This window comes from Paramormyrops kingsleyae, chromosome 6, assembly GCF_048594095.1.
Source record: "Paramormyrops kingsleyae isolate MSU_618 chromosome 6, PKINGS_0.4, whole genome shotgun sequence".
NCBI classification, from domain to species: domain Eukaryota; kingdom Metazoa; phylum Chordata; class Actinopteri; order Osteoglossiformes; family Mormyridae; genus Paramormyrops; species Paramormyrops kingsleyae.
This window is the reverse complement of record NC_132802.1, coordinates 4782995-4798730: the sequence shown is the minus strand read 5'-3', so window position 1 is coordinate 4798730 and position 15736 is coordinate 4782995. Positions and strand designations below refer to the sequence as shown.

The following is a 15736-nucleotide window of genomic DNA, read 5'->3' as shown; positions in this document are numbered from 1 at the left end:
TTCTTCAGTGAACGCCACATGATGAGATAATAACACATTTAATAGACATACTCTACATTCCTACCTATTATGTGAATTAAGTTAAGAAATGTAATATTAAAAAGGCAGAATTCATTACATTTTCTGTGGTTTTCCAAAAGAATGCCACATGGATCTGGAAGCATTCAGATTATTGTTTGTAATGAAAGGTTTCCTTCATAATAGAAACTTTATAATGAATTTTCTTAAGCTTAACACAAAAGTTTTTGCTTAAAATAGCTAGTTAATGCTTATCTGCAAAATATCTCCGCCAAACAGCATCTTTTAAAATAAAAAATATTTACGTGAAAATACAGGTTAATCGTCTGGTTCGTCTGACCCGTGGGTGGCTCGTACACACGGTGTTGGTAGGTATAACTGGGTTCAGCATGTGGTATTTTTACTAAAAATAAAGAGGTGACCTATATGTAATCATACAGTGTCCTGGGGGATTAGCCTTATTTAGCATTTGGCTGTAAAGGAGGGGCTGCTGTAGCCGTTTCCATGGAGACGGCACGCATTCCAAAGTGAGGCGTAAACCTGATCCTCCCATGTTCCTCTGCAGAAGACGTGGAGGATGACGCCGGGTACCTGGACGTGATGGTGTCGGATCTGAAGCACCCGCCTGCGGAGCTGGGCCCTATGCCAGAAGGACTTAGCAGCCAGCAGGTGTGCAAGCTGGGTCACTTAACCAGCCAGGGTGACCTGCTGACCCCTCAGTATTGAGTACATGGGCAAATTCAGGTCACCATGCCCTAGTCTACAATAGCAAAAAAAAAACAGGCCCAGATATTTGAACTACCTGGATAATCCTTAATCATAACGTTGCTCAAAGTAGATCGAGTTGATTGCATCCATTTTTAAATGCACTGTTTTTAATGCTGAAATTTTATGCCTATGACATTATTTTCTGATTGTACATTTCTATCATTTATGTTTCATTAGCATATTATGAATTGTTTTATTAGTTTTTGTTCCGAATTGAGTATTATGAGCCAAAAAGCATTGCTAAACTGTCCATGAAGACTGATTCCACCTCTGCCTGTTTATTTAGGACTCCATTGTGTGTCGAGTCATGCCAAGGTCAAGAATTTGCATAAAATGAGAACTGTTGTTTTCTTAATTCTGTGTAATCATGCTTTGCTAATTCAACGTAATTAAAGTTGCTTCTTTTACATCTCAGGCGCACCACATCTTATCAATTTGCCGTGCGCCATTAGGTATCTCGTATACATCCTGGGGGGGTGGCGGGGGGGGGGGGGGAGGGGTAACCCCACAAAGGATAGCCCCATCAGCTGACTTGGTTTCATAATGATGGAGAGATCCAGCTAAATGTATGTTTCATCCGACTCTTTGTCTCTGAACGTTGTTTCCTGCGCAGGTCGTCAGACGGCATATCCTGGGCTCCATTGTCCAGAGCGAGCGAAGCTATCTTGAGTCCCTGAAGAGGATCCTGCAGGTGGGTGGCCTGCCACTGACGGGGGTGATTTTTAGGGTGGGGGGAGGCACTCCATGGACAAGATGTATTTCAACGGGGCAGCTCCTTGCACATGAATTCCGCTCTCCTTCATCAGAGGACTCCTTTACAATGCAATCAGCATTAGCTGCGATGTCCGCCATGTTCCTTCAAAGCCTCTAGCTCAGCTTGAACACACACACAGCTTAGTTGGCAAGCTAACTAACTAGCCGCCTAAAAATTACTCAACTTGAAAATTAAGCAAACGATCAAACGAAAAACTCAATGACAGTGACTATATTTACAATATTTACAAATGCAGATGGCTAAAGATAACATGTAACACAATAAATTGTCACTCCGGATTTCAGCAAGATGCTTCTGCGCTCCTGCATGCAACAGAATGGATGAATGCTGCAGGCCAGCATTTCTTAGTTATTGGTTGATTATCCTGTCTTGTGCAGAGAAGCCTGGCTTCCAGGCAGGTCTGGAATATCTGACTGCAGGTCTGTCTGTCCAGTCAGCGTTAGCTCAGCATAAACTATGTATGATGCTCTCATAGACTCTCAGTAACGGCGACCGGGCGGATTCCAAAAATATGTGATCAGAGCATATTCACCATTAAGCTTTAGTCTATTCTCCATAGATGAAGCATACAACAATCTTCCATAGACTTCCAGTGAAGCACTGCATCAGTGGGCATCTATGGGCTGTACTTCTGCTGGTTTCAAAGGGAAAATTTACATACATGTTGTCAAAAGCAACTGTGGTTCAATTAGTAAGACAGGTTACGCTTTTAATCACAAATAAAATGTATTTACATTGATGCATTGACTAATTCAGTTATTTTTGGCATTTTTATGGGGAAGCAGGGATTCCCGTGTAGTCTTAGAGAAATCGCTTATGGTGACAGGGGACCAAGTACCTGCCCTTTATCCATACATCCCTCCATCCATCCATCCATCCATCCATCCATCTTCCATAACCACTTATTCAGCAGAGGGTCGCAGTATTAACCTGGAACCCGTGCCCCCTACCCCAGCAGGTACAGGGCCAGAACCAGGGGACACTCCTGACAGAATGGCAGCCCATTGCTGAATATGCCTTACCGGGGGGGTCAGGGAAGCATGGATACCCTGGGGGCTTCTGGGGGGGCAGTACTTTACATGTGTCAGTCCTTGAAAACATAAAATTATACGTTAAATTGGCCGGGGGGTCCAAGGTGATATTTTGTCAAGGGGCCTAGAATTTCTAGGTGCACCAGTTTGTCGAACTGCAGGAGGAGATATGAGAAACCATACATGAACAGGGAGAGCATGCAAAGTGCATAAACACAGAGCTGAGTGCAGGGATTCAACCAATATCCCTGGAGTATGAAGCTACAATGATATCCACTCAGCTCATGTCTGTTTGCACCAGGCCTCCGTCCATAAATCTATGTCAAAGGCTGTAAATTATACAGGCGAGACACCCTGAACCTTTTGTAGAGCGGATACAGGCCAGAGAAGGGGCAGCAGGCCCTCTGGTTAGACTTAGCAGTGAATTCTACAAAGTTGTATTTTGCCTGAATTGCTCACCCACTGCTATGGGGTCAGTGCCTGATCCTCCTCTTCCATTGTTGCTCCACACAGGAGTACCAGAAGCCTTTGGTGGAGGCCGAGCCCCGCATCCTGAGCCTCAGGAAGATCCGGCCCGTTTTCTACCGGCTGCGGGAGATCTGCCAGTGCCACTCCATGTTCCAGATTGCACTGGCATCACGCGTGGCCGAATGGGACCACAGCGAGAAGATCGGTGACCTCTTCGTGGCCTCTGTGAGATTCCAGGGACACTGACGTCAAACACGTTTTGTGGAAATCTGATGGTGTTTGGCGATGATGTCACTTTGTTTTGTGATAGACTGACAATTCTTGCCACGCAGTCTGTGTATGTGGGTGTTTATTAGGAATAAGCCAGGTGATCTTTTGTTTGTATTAAAGAGTGAGACAGAGAGATTAATTTCCTAAGTAATGATACTTTTCTTCATGTTGAATTTCTCCTGAGAGCAAAACACATTCTCTTTCCTGACCCTTTTATTTAGCTTTTCTACAGATGCAGTTGCTGTTTACACTATTAATAATGAGCATCCATAACTCAGCTTTTACATTGTATTTCACTGAGGATCTCTGGTATAACTAAGAGTAAGAAGCCTCCTGATTGGTTTACTTAGAAGAGAGACACAATCATAATTGGCTTCCCATGGAAAGTAGTTTTGGATTGCAATGAATATTTTTTAGATGTTTAATTTCAATTCATTGATTTGACTTACCTCTGGGAAGGTGTTGCCATCTACATGGCTAATATTTCAGTGTTTCAGATAACTGAAATTAACTTCAATCCGCCTGCACACCTCATCATGTCTTTTTTGTCTGTGCAGTTTTCCAAATCGATGGTGCTCGACGTGTACAGTGATTACGTCAATAACTTCACCAACGCCATGGCCCTTATTAAAAAAGCCTGCATATCCAAACCGGCTTTTCTGGAGTTTCTCAAGGTGATTGACCACTTTCTTTCCCCTTCGACATTCCCAAGCATCCATTTTCTCTCTGAGGGGGCTATATTATGTGCACAAAAGTATTGGGACACCTGGTCATTACACCCACAGGAACTGTTATGGCATCCCATTCTGAATCCATAGACATCAGTTTGGAGTTGCCCCCCCCTTTGCAGCTGTAACAGCTGCCACTCTTCTGGGAAGGCTGTCCACAAGATTCTGGAGTGTGTCTGTGGGAATTTTTGCCCATTTATCCAGAAGAACATTTCTGAGGTCAGGCACTGATGTTGGACATGAAGGCCTGGCTCGCAATCTCCATTCTAGTTCATTCCGAAGGCGTTTGATGGGATTAAGGTCAGGGCTCTGTGCAGGCCAGTCAAGTTCTTCCACACCAGACTCACCCAACCATGTCTTTATGGACTTTGCTTTGTGTACTGGGGCACAGTCAGGCAGGCAACGTTCTCCTGGCATCCGCCAAACCCAGACTCGTCCATCAGCCTGCCAGTCACAATAGTGTGATTCGTCACTCCACAGAACACATTTCCACTACTCCAGAGGTCAGTAGCAGTGTGCTTTACATCACTCCATCCAACGCTTGACATTGTAATTGGTGATGTGAGGCTCACATGCAGCTGCTTGACATTATACACCCGTGGAAATGGGTCTGAATGCAACAGCCAATTTCAGTGATTGACAGGTGTGTCCCAATAGTTTTGTCCATATAGTTTACCTTCTGACCAGAGAGCTGAAGAGGTCATTTTGTCAGTCATGGCTTTTTTGTTGGTGATTTGATATGAATGAGTGAATAAAATAATTACTGTTGTTGAATGCATTTTCACACGTTACAGTAAAAGACGCAGAAGCTATTGTTTTATATGGGGCTACAAAAATAGTATCCATTTTTTTCTAAATACAAATCAAAACATTGCTAGTTTTGGCCTCATCAGCAAGGTAGCAAGCAAGGAGATGGAAGCCAAGAATTAAGTTTCTCTTCATGGCCATGATTCATTAGTCATGATAATTCTCACATTACACCTTCTTGCTTAACCAACCACTGTCCTCAGTAATGTCCAATTTTTTACCAGTTCATGCAGTCTGTTCTCAGTTCTCTTCTAGCTGAAATCCCATGTTAAGCATCAGGTAAATGCTCACTCAAGCGTATCCTGTTGCTTTCTGAGCCCAGAAGAAGCAGGCCTCCAGTGCGGATAGGATCACCCTCTACGGCCTGATGGTGAAGCCCATCCAGCGTTTCCCCCAGTTCATCCTCCTGCTGCAGGTCAGAGCCTGAAGGCTGTGCTCTCGGGACGGTTTTGTCCTGCCTGGTATCCTGTTTTAAAGAGGGGCGAAAGTGTATCTTAGGACACAGGTACATAGGCAGCGTTTGACAAAACTTGGGTAGATTTCTGTATTTTTTTCAAATTTTATTGGTTAAGTCATGTGATTTATTCTGTATTCAGTGCAGTATCTTCTAAAGTAATTTGTGTGTGGGTGGCCAGAAGGCCGCTGGTTCAAATCCCATGGTTGGCAGAATGATCATATCACTGTGGGGTCCTTGAGCAAGACTTTTAACCCCAAAAACTGCTGCAGGAGCGTCAGATAAATGGCTGACCTCGCTCTCTGATCTCCAGCTTCACTCTCACGAACATTTTGTTGGATTTGAATTCATCTGCAGCAACAGTAAAGGAATTCTATTCTATTAAACCTCCTAGCAGTATAAAAGGTATTTAAAAATGAGAGCTAAGTCACATGTCTGAAATCTAAGTTAATTGAGATTTAACATATATTACTTGTTAGAGGTTGACATGCCAGTGTAGGTTAGAAAAAGAAGCAGGTGCAGTGATCTCATAAATCTGAGATCCGTGGAGTGGAGAATGGAAGTAATACTTATCTGAAAGTGCTTTCCAGTCTGGTCCTTGAGGACTCGCAGACAGTGCACATTTTTGCTCCTACTGGGAGCTGGCAGGGAGCAGAAATGTGGACTGTCTGGCAGAGAGCTGGGAGGGAGCAGAAATGTGGACTGTCTGGCCGGGAGCTGGGAGGGAGCAGAAATGTGGACTGTCTGGCAGAGAGCTGGGAGGGAGCAAATCTGTGGACCATCTGCGAGTTTCCAAGGACCGAGTTGGGAAGGACTGCCTTAAGGAGATCTATATTTTATATTTAACTGAAGCACCTCTGAGACATTCAACGATGATGGCATTCTAACCAGGCTTTTCAGCTTTGTGATTTATGCAGAAGAAATGAATATAAAACTGAGCTGTCACTGCAGTTTCCCTGTCCTGAGAAGGTTGTGTACTAGTTATACAGATATAACAAAATGTTCTGGTTGTGTGGACATCATCAGAATTAACATATTTTCACTTGATCTTGGTTGCAAATACTGTAGTGTACCAAAGCTGTTGAAAATGCACAAGAAATTCTTTTGGGTTCAGAAGCTCATTAAGATCCAATAGTCATAGTTCTTTCCATAAAATGCATGTCATGAGGTCAAATCCTTACTTATCACTTTAGCCAAACCTTTTTCTAAACATGGGGAAATCAAGTTATGCATACACCAAAATCCAGAAGTTTGCATTGGAATTACCCATAAATATGCGGCAAGAGGAACTGAAAGTCATTGCGAAAGAAATATATGTCATACTGGCAAAGCTCTCATCAGGCATTTGTTGGCACTAAAGAATCTTTTAGTGGCAAAAACTTTTACTATTTAAACTTGCTGTATAAAAGCTTCTTAGAATCTACATGCTGACCTCTAGGTGGCAGTTGTGTAAATTAATAAAATTTAATTATTAAAAAGTAAAAAAAAAACCATTGTTGTAGATAAGCTCACTAGATGTGTCAATGCTTGTTAAGTCGTAATATGTCAGCACATAATGAAAATGTTACCTGTCGTCTGTTGCTTTATAACAGACGGTGCCGAGAACATCTGTGTTATTTAATAACAGTGCGGCAGGTGCCTGAAGTGTTTACCAGAGGCCCTTGTGCGTTGCTCTCGCCCAGGACATGCTGAAGAACACTCCGAAAGGCCACCCTGACCGGCTGCCCCTGCAGCTGGCCCTCACTGAGCTGGAGACGCTGGCCGAGAAGCTGAACGAGCAGAAGCGGGTGGCCGACCAGGTGTCTGAGATCCAGCAGTTGGCCCGCAGCGTCAGTGACCGGAACCTCGGCAAGGTCCGTGTGCCGCGCTCGCCGCCGCACCCAGCAAAACAATTTCCCCACGGGGATCAATAAAGTATCAGTTATTAATATTATTATTAAAAAGCACACTGACCAAGAGTCTGTGACCAAATGTGTGCAGGTGCACAGACAAACAGGTGTCAACTCGAGGATACAAACTCACACATACAGTGCTCACAGAAAGTCGCGGGACAGTTGCTTAATTCTGTAATAATGGTTACTGGTTTCATAACAAAAGTCAATTGATAAGCAACATTTAAAAGATCAGCACATATTTTCCACGAAGACATTTTCTTTTTATTAAGCATCATAATTTTTTGACTGACTCATTCAATTCTGTTCTTGCCATTCTGCTGTTAATTACAGTTTTAGTCACTGGCTCCCATAGGGATACTGAACACATCTTTGGTGTTTTATGTTACTGCAAAGGTGTTAGTAATTAAAAAGCACCCAATGAGACTGCTAGTCAATGAATTTTTCAGAACACTCTTTTAGAATTATAATTTGGGTTTAATTTATTACTACTTGAAATTAATGTTTTATGTTAAAACTTCCAGTTATTTCTAATGTAATATATATTTTATCCAAACAAAGAATAAAGTGATGATTTTGTTATAAAACCAATAAATTTGCAGTATTGTTACTGAATTAAGCAAGTGTCCCAAGACTTTCTGTGAGCTCTGTACTACCCACAGATACGGTGACAATAAAGACACGACAATAGAGCCAAAGTCACACAGAAAGATGTCTGTCTGTATGTGTGGGTAGATAGGAAGACATACTTAGATGCACTCATTGATAAATACAGTGCTGCATAATGACAGATGGTGAATCATCAATCCCTAATAGTCTCACAGCCTCAGATTTCTAATGAGGTTAAACAATGCATTCCCTAATGTGTTCTTAAAGTCTACTTTTGACAGTATCCCAGGACATGTTCAAGAACTAAATAAGCATTTCTGGCTTTGAAGTTCTTCTTTGTTTCTAAACACGAGGTTCTCTCTTTTGAGCAGTATGTAGCCCTGTGGGTGGTCGACTGGGGAGCTTAATGCTCTTTGAAGCTTCCCTTTTTTAATATCTTATAGTGATTTGTGTTCCTCCATGTCTCAGGATGTCGAAACTAAGTTTACTTTCAGTTTCAAAGTAGTTTGTGATTGAGCGAAGGGCAGCAGGCAGCGTTTTTCAAAAATTCGACCGATTTATTTTTCCTGCCTGTGCCTCTAGTGGCCTCTAGTGGGCAGTATAATTACATAACAAAACTTTAGGTTGCTTTCAGTAGGTAGCGCTTTAACCAATGTGACTGACAACACAGGATAATCCCACCCAGGGTCTGAAGCCTCATTCACGCTATTGCTATTTTTAAAGAGCAGTTCAGTTAAACATCTTTTTTTTTAACCTGTAATATAGTTTTTTATAAATAATAATATATATACATATATCAATATCACATCAATAGTGCCTTGACTTCTCACAAAGCCTTATACCACAGAACTTCCATTTAAAATGTATTTACGTATGTCAGACATTGCATTTGCTTGTGTAACTGTCACATGATTTCCTTTTCTGCCCGTAGCTGCTGAACTCGGACCAGAGGCAGCTGATCCTCTGTGAGACGCTCATCGAGACCGTGTACGGGGAAAAAGGGCAGGTCCTCAAATCCAAGGAGCGCAAGGTCTTCCTCCTGAACGACACGCTCATCTGCGCCAACATCAACATCAAGTGAGCGCCCACAAGTCGGCCAGCGGCCACCTTCGGTTTCCCTGACGACCGTGATCAAACATGTTCCCCGGCACACTAACAGCAATACACCAGCCCTCCTTTCCAGTTATTTGATTATTTACACAGGAGTTACACAGCAGTAAGAGTTCTGTTCCTCATTCAGAGACTGCCTGCTCATTTCACTGTCACTATCATCATCATCAGTCACTGCTGAAAATTCTGCTGTTCCCTTTCCCCCTCACAGTAATAGGTTTGACAGTAACGTTGCTCAGATCACTGATGAACTCAGGTAAAGTTTTTTTTTTCCGTCTGCCCTAAACGATTTATCACAGCTTTTTTGCTCGCAGCGTGAAAATAATTATCTTTCTGAGTTTCTCTGAGCTCAAAAGATCTCCACGATTTGGGCTTCCCATGCACACCTCAGTCTTAAAGGGCCGATGCCGTTTGCTGATTGTGCGTGATTACCGCAGATCCATGAATAGCAATGTGGACGTGCCGTCGAAGCGACAGGGATGTTCGGGTGCTTATGAATAACGCTGATCATAAATGTTCTAATTTCCTGAACCGGGCCTTTTTTCGATGATTATCCAAAGTGCTGTTTGTAATCTTTGTCGCTCTGAGATCTTTAATTAAAGCAGACATTGACAATCACCGTCCTCAAACGCTGTCAGAATGCAGGTTTTAATTTCACCTTGCCTCCTAATTGTGTGGTTGAAATCATCGTTTGTTCATAAAGCTTCTCCCCTGATTTTCATGAAATCAGCCGCAAAGCCCCCACCCTGACCTTCTGACCCAGAATCAGCGAGGACCAGGTATCAAACATGTGTTTTCGCCATCAGGGGTCCGTCTGACATCAGCAGTCTGGTTCCGGTGGGTCCGAAGTACACGGTGAAGTGGAGCGCCCCTCTCCTGCAGGTGAAGGTGGTGGAAGTTGGCCAGGACGCGTCGGAGACCCAAGAGACCCTCTTCCAGCACAGCGGGACCAAGAGGGCCAGCAACACCAACATCTCAGGTGAGCAAGTGGAGGTCACCAAGCCTTCGGGTGCTCTCATTTTTGCTGTTTTGTAGCCCTAAAATCATCAAAACTCAAGTAGCAATAAAGTAAAAAAAAAAAAAACGCTTTTCCTGCCCCAATACAGAATTTGCATTACAGCTGGTTCATTTATCGACCTCTGAGCTCTTGATGTATAAGAAAGAGGAAACTGCAGCGATTTAGGCTGTGATTTTAAACACTGAGGCGTGATCACAATCTCATTTCATGCTTTGATAAACCATATGTTTGTTTAGAGTGTTGCCTTCTGTCTGGAGAGATGGATTAGATTACATTTAATTAGGAGGTTTGAATCTCGCGGTCGGTGTGCGCGCTTTGTGAACTGGAATGTATTTGTTCTGTAAGTCTGGGGCAGCCCCGTGCCTGGTGCTGCGAGTCCCCACGTCGGCGAGGATCTCGCTGAAGTATTGACGATGCGTTTCTTTCTGCTCTTGCAGTGGATTTGGCAGAAGCGAGTAAAATTTGCGGGTCTGAGAGCTGCCTGCTTAGGAATGTACGCTTGGTGATGCGTCAGAATTGGTTGCTTTAATTGCACTCAGTCACAGCAAGCTGCCTTCAGGCTGTAGAGTGAGGGATCCAGCCGTCGCCAACCCCCCCCCCCCCCCCAAACCACTACCACCACTGCCTCCACCACCACTGTACCTCCCACATCAGCTTAAATGGCCTCATTTTTCTTCTCCAGCAATCCCAACTTATTGATGGAATAGCTTGTCCCCCTGGGAACTCCCATGATCCTTCTTCTCCCATTGTCCCAAATCCAAGGCAGAAATCAAAGAATTCGGGACTCTGTGCTCCCATAGCTGTGTGCCAGAGAATCGTGGCAAAGCAGTAATAGTACATTCACCCGTCGGTAATTGTGAGTCCTGCTCCAAGAACTTGTTGCAATCAAGGAAATGTGGTAGGTTCGTATTTAGACAAGGGTCGGTTTGTTGCTTTCCATCCATCCATCCATCCATCCATCCACCCAGCCAGCACAGAGCCATGGGGCGCTTGAGCCTATCCCAGCACATACAGGACCCAAAGCTGAATTGGATACAGATGACTTGCTTGTCACTGTTTATTCCTGACTGTGGCATCTGACTTCCTAAGGCAGGTGGGCTGGCACTTACACTTGTGACTGAGCTGAAGCTCCTGCCCACCATGGATCAAACCTACTGCAGATTCTGTCATCATGTAAGGATTAGGGTGGAGAACAACTTACTTGAGCACCCTTCTGCTGACATTTAATGAGTAAATGATATAGCGATGTATTAGAACCAGTGGTGGGCAGGGCTTTGCTAACTGCTAATTAGCAAAGCTAACGTTTTCATTAGGGGCTTAGTGTTTGCGCTAACATTGGAAACCATTATGGATCAATTAGCTTCCGCTAAATTTAGTTCCACTAATGTTAGCCTCTTAGGATTTTTTTTACAGGTAAAGTGAATAAAGTTTAATACATAGGCTACTTGTTCCTGACTGATGTGAGTGTATCTGCAATAGTCTATCTGGCACGCTGCTGGCTGACTATGTGTAAACCCAAGACATGAGTGGTCGATTACTTGTCGGATTTAGCATAATCTGGGCTAAATGTAAATGAATAAAGATAAAGTCAATTTAAACTCGGGTACCCTGAACTAAGTGGAGAACATTACAAAGCTGGATTTCTTGCTTAGATGGGTAACCTATCGGATTCCTGGTACTGTAGTTTAAATGGGCTTTGTCTTCGATCAATTACATTTACCCAGACTGACTGAAAGGTTTCAGAGCCAAAAACCTAACCAAAGCTAAATTCATATGAATTCATCTAAGTAAAAGTAGTTAGTAGTTATTGTCAGCTTCCACTATATTTTTTAGTGCTTTGTCAGTTTAGGGTTCTCTAATTTGACTTTGCAGTTAGCAGATTAGTGGTTATCGAAATGTTGTGGTTGATGTACCCACCACTGATTACAACACACCCATGTAAAGATGTAAAGCACCTTGGGGCAACTCTGCTGTGGAGGGCGCTATATAAAAATAATCTGAATTAAGTTAATGCACAGGGGACAGATTTCATAGAAGCCAAACAGCATCCTCAGGGTAGCAGGGTTTGGCTGAGCTTTAGGCTGTGGCTGGCACCAGTCCAACTCTGTTTATAGTGAGGGCTAAATTGGGACAATCAGTTTGGATCCATGCCTGTATTTGGCAGGTTGTGGGTTCAAATCCAATGGCCTGCAGAGCAATCATATTACTGTTTAAATGGTCAAGGCTTATTGGATATCATGATGATGCCTGCTGTTGCCCACTTGTTTCACCAGGGTTTATGTGACATAGAGCCGGCCTAAAGTTCTCATCTGTAAATGAGGCGTCGCTGTGTCTTTCGATTGTACAATGCAGAGAACTAAGGCAGCGACCGTGCTGAGTGAAACAAAGCTATTGATTGCCTGCAAAGGCGAAAGTCAGGAGTGAGAGCCTGCATTAGAACTGTGATTCTAATCGATTGAGCGTTTTGTGTTTAATGAGACCCGTGTGCCTTTCTTGCAAGGCAATGGGCCATTCTGATTCAAAGTGGCCACAATGTTTACTTATTGGATTTAGGTTCTGTGGCTGAACAAACAATAGGGATAAATAAATCACACATCACCCGGCACAGATAATAGGACAAAGTATTGAGGGTTTGACAGAGTACAGCTCGAGCCGTGACAGCTGTTGGTGATGCTGACATACTCCCAAGCTTAATGCAATCATACTCTCACAGATTTCTGTTATTTTGCAGGTGTTTTTTAGCACATTGGAGTCTGACATCATGATGCAGCGCGCCTGTTTTGATAATGAATTGGAGGTTGGAGGTGAGATGAAAAGGGTGTCTTAACATCTTTTAGTTGATGATGTGACTTCCTGTTCCAGGAAAGGTCTTCCTTGGACCTCCTCGACTCTTCCAGGAGCTGCAGGAGTTAGAGCATGACCTCTCCGTGGTGGAGGAGATCACACTTCTTGTGGGAACATTGCAAGGAGCGTACCAGGTACATCCGGCCATTTCCAGTCTACTGTACATTTAGCTTATGAATGTGGCTCTTATTGTTTGACATGTCATTTCTTTATAACTCTTCAAAATTCAGAGAAATACAGTTATACACATAAAAAGAAGGTTTCGGAAAGCGAATAATAATCCCCCTCTTCCACTGGAACATCCTACTTCCTGTCTCAGACATATAATTCAGTATTATGATTCGAAGTTAACGTTACACTTTTTGGTAAGAACAATTACTATAACTACACTAAGTATTATATCTGTGTTTATTAAATATTTTAATTTTGTTTTGGACATACACACAGCAAGTTGAGGCGTAAAGTGAAGAAAACCATTGTTCTTTCTGGCAGTTTCTGGTGGATACCATCATTTAACTGATATGTGGGATATGGAATGTTTGGGTAATTTTATTGTCAGTCTCAAAATGGAATTACTTAGTCACGTGCCAGGCGCAGTTTTGAGATGTGTAATCTGGAGCGATTTTTTTGAAAAGCCCAGGGACATGACGGATAGATGATATCAGCGACGGATCTGGCTCAGCACTTTGCAGGTCTTAAGGGCAAACGGCATGTTCAACTGCCATGACACTATGCATTATTTAGGATGTGTTCAAAGCAGCCTGAGATTTGCTTGAGACGATAGGAAACGTAAAGGATTAAGGAACTGCTGTTGTACCATTATGTAGCTAATTAACCATAAACACGTAATTTGTGTTTGGAAATGCATACCGATGTAAGCAATAAAAAATGCTCTTTATGTGGGCACCAGCATTGACGGTGCAATAATTTCCTGTAACTGCCTTCAACTGCTACATATGCAGTTACCAGGAGAATATTTGTCTTTCCTTTTATGCATCACACTGGAGCCTGACATGCTCATATTCATACACAAACACACTGTCTGCAGATCCTGAATATGGGAGGAGGGCAAGACTGGGGTGTTTGAATCTTTCACACCTCTCCGTTTGTAGAACCTGAATACGACGGTGGGGCAGGACTGGGGTGTCTGAATCTTTCACACCTCTCCGTTTGTAGAACCTGAATACGACGGTGGGGCAGGACTGGGGTGTCTGAATCTTTCACACCTCTCCGTTTGTAGAACCTGAATACGACGGTGGGGCAGGACTGGTGTCTTGCTCTCCAGAGGCTCATCCGCATGAAGGAGGACGAGATCCAGAGTGCCAACAAGTGCCGCCTTCGTCTGCTGGTCCCAGGGAAACCAGACAAGTAGGTGTGAAGTTCAGGGTGTAGTGGAGTACAGGTAGAGTTTTAGAGGGTAGAGATGTCCCACAGAATCTGCAATATGCAATGGAAAGTGACGTTACAATGTTAATTTGAATGCAGATCTGGATAGCCATTATTCTGAATAGCAGAATCATATTTTGAATAGACCATTCAGTAGAAACCATTCAGGACTATTTTCAGCTGCCTGGGTGCCGAATGATTCTCACAATGACTCCTCATGCCTCACTGTGCTGAAATTTACATGCTTCCGATAAACATATAATAATTAGTGTAAAATACTAAACTCCATTAGTTCCACCAGCCGCAGGGCTGGCTGAAATCACAAAAATTCAGCCTTTCGGGAGATTTCCATGCTACATTTTGACCAATCAATTGCAATTTAAGCAGCCGGCAGGTCGCGAGCTGCTTTGTTCATCCTCAAAGTCTGCAATGATTCTTTTGGTATGGAGTTCATGTATCTTAAGAAAAGACAAAATTGTATCCAAGTACCGAATATTTCTGAACTGTGACACGAACTGAATTTATTGCATACAGACGGACTTGGCATGCAGGTCTGTCAGTTAAAACACACCTCTGATACAGAGTGGAGTTAGCAGATTATTATCGATTATTGCTTTAGTAGCACAGCTTGATGCTCATTGGCAATAATTGACAGGTCCTCTAACTCACATCAACTCTTCTTACTTGGCCATGTGCTATGAAGCAGCAGCAGGAGGTGGAAAGTTCAAGGCCAAAAAGTACAAATCCAGATCAAGGTTTTTGTTTCATCCATCCAGTTGAGTATAAAGTGTCACAGTCACGGAGAACTCAACCGGTTGGTTGAAACAAAACCTTAGTCTGTATTTGTACTTTCTGGACCTGAACTTTCCACCTCTGGGCAGAAGATATTATGGAATTTTGACCAAAAGGTTGCTGGTCATCTTTGGATCTTTCCAGTTGTACTCTAATCCAAGGTCTTCCAGGGTCCAAAACCTTCAGCAAGATAACTGGTGCGTATCTGGGTTTACATCAGCTTATACTGGTGAGCCTTCCCATGATTCTCCTGCCCGCAGATTTCCCGGCGAATTGCATTTTTCGGCTGCGGTGTTTGTGTGCCAGCATTAGGCGTGACTGCATGCTGTATTTCACTCTGCAGTGGCAGACGGCCTAAGTAAAGCACACAGGGTAGACCAACGTGCAAGCGAGAGCAGGGCTTAGGCACGAACTAAAGCCGTGTGGCCGATCATCACACCGGCACTCGAACGGGGAGCAGGTGGAGTGGCAGGTGGCCAGGTCCCCAGGGGGTGGGGTGGGGTGGGGTGGCAGGTGACATAGTTAGCGGATGGCGCTCTTGCCGTGGGTACACAAGGAGCCCGTTACAAGGAACAGCTTGTAAATGGCTCCATTTCTGGAATATTCTGCCTCTGGGGCGGCGGAATGTCAACCATACAAATGTCATGCGTCACCGGTTTGGGGGAAACGCGCAATGTTTTTGAACGTACAAAAAAATTAACACATCAGCTAGCTTTTCGGGTTTCAGTTACACCGTGATTCATTATTTAGCGTTCAAATACAGCAA

General features: G+C 43.5%; 1 protein-coding gene across 6 annotated transcripts in view; it reads left to right on the top strand.

Moving 5' to 3' along the window:
- Positions 1–15736, top strand: part of arhgef10lb (Rho guanine nucleotide exchange factor (GEF) 10-like b) — a 67547-nt gene that overhangs the window by 23315 nt on the left and 28496 nt on the right. For all 6 annotated transcript variants that reach the window (XR_011992144.1, XM_072713438.1, XM_072713436.1 and 3 more), the window contains 10 exons: positions 584–687; positions 1400–1477; positions 3106–3285; positions 3888–4004; positions 5188–5280; positions 7002–7172; positions 8752–8897; positions 9737–9909; positions 12811–12926; positions 14033–14160. Coding sequence is in view for 5 of the 6 variants with exons in the window: in XM_072713438.1 (XP_072569539.1) it covers positions 584–687; positions 1400–1477; positions 3106–3285; positions 3888–4004; positions 5188–5280; positions 7002–7172; positions 8752–8897; positions 9737–9909; positions 12811–12926; positions 14033–14160 (1306 nt within the window). In the remaining variant the exon portion in view is untranslated. The remainder of the gene's footprint in view (positions 1–583; positions 688–1399; positions 1478–3105; positions 3286–3887; positions 4005–5187; positions 5281–7001; positions 7173–8751; positions 8898–9736; positions 9910–12810; positions 12927–14032; positions 14161–15736) is intronic.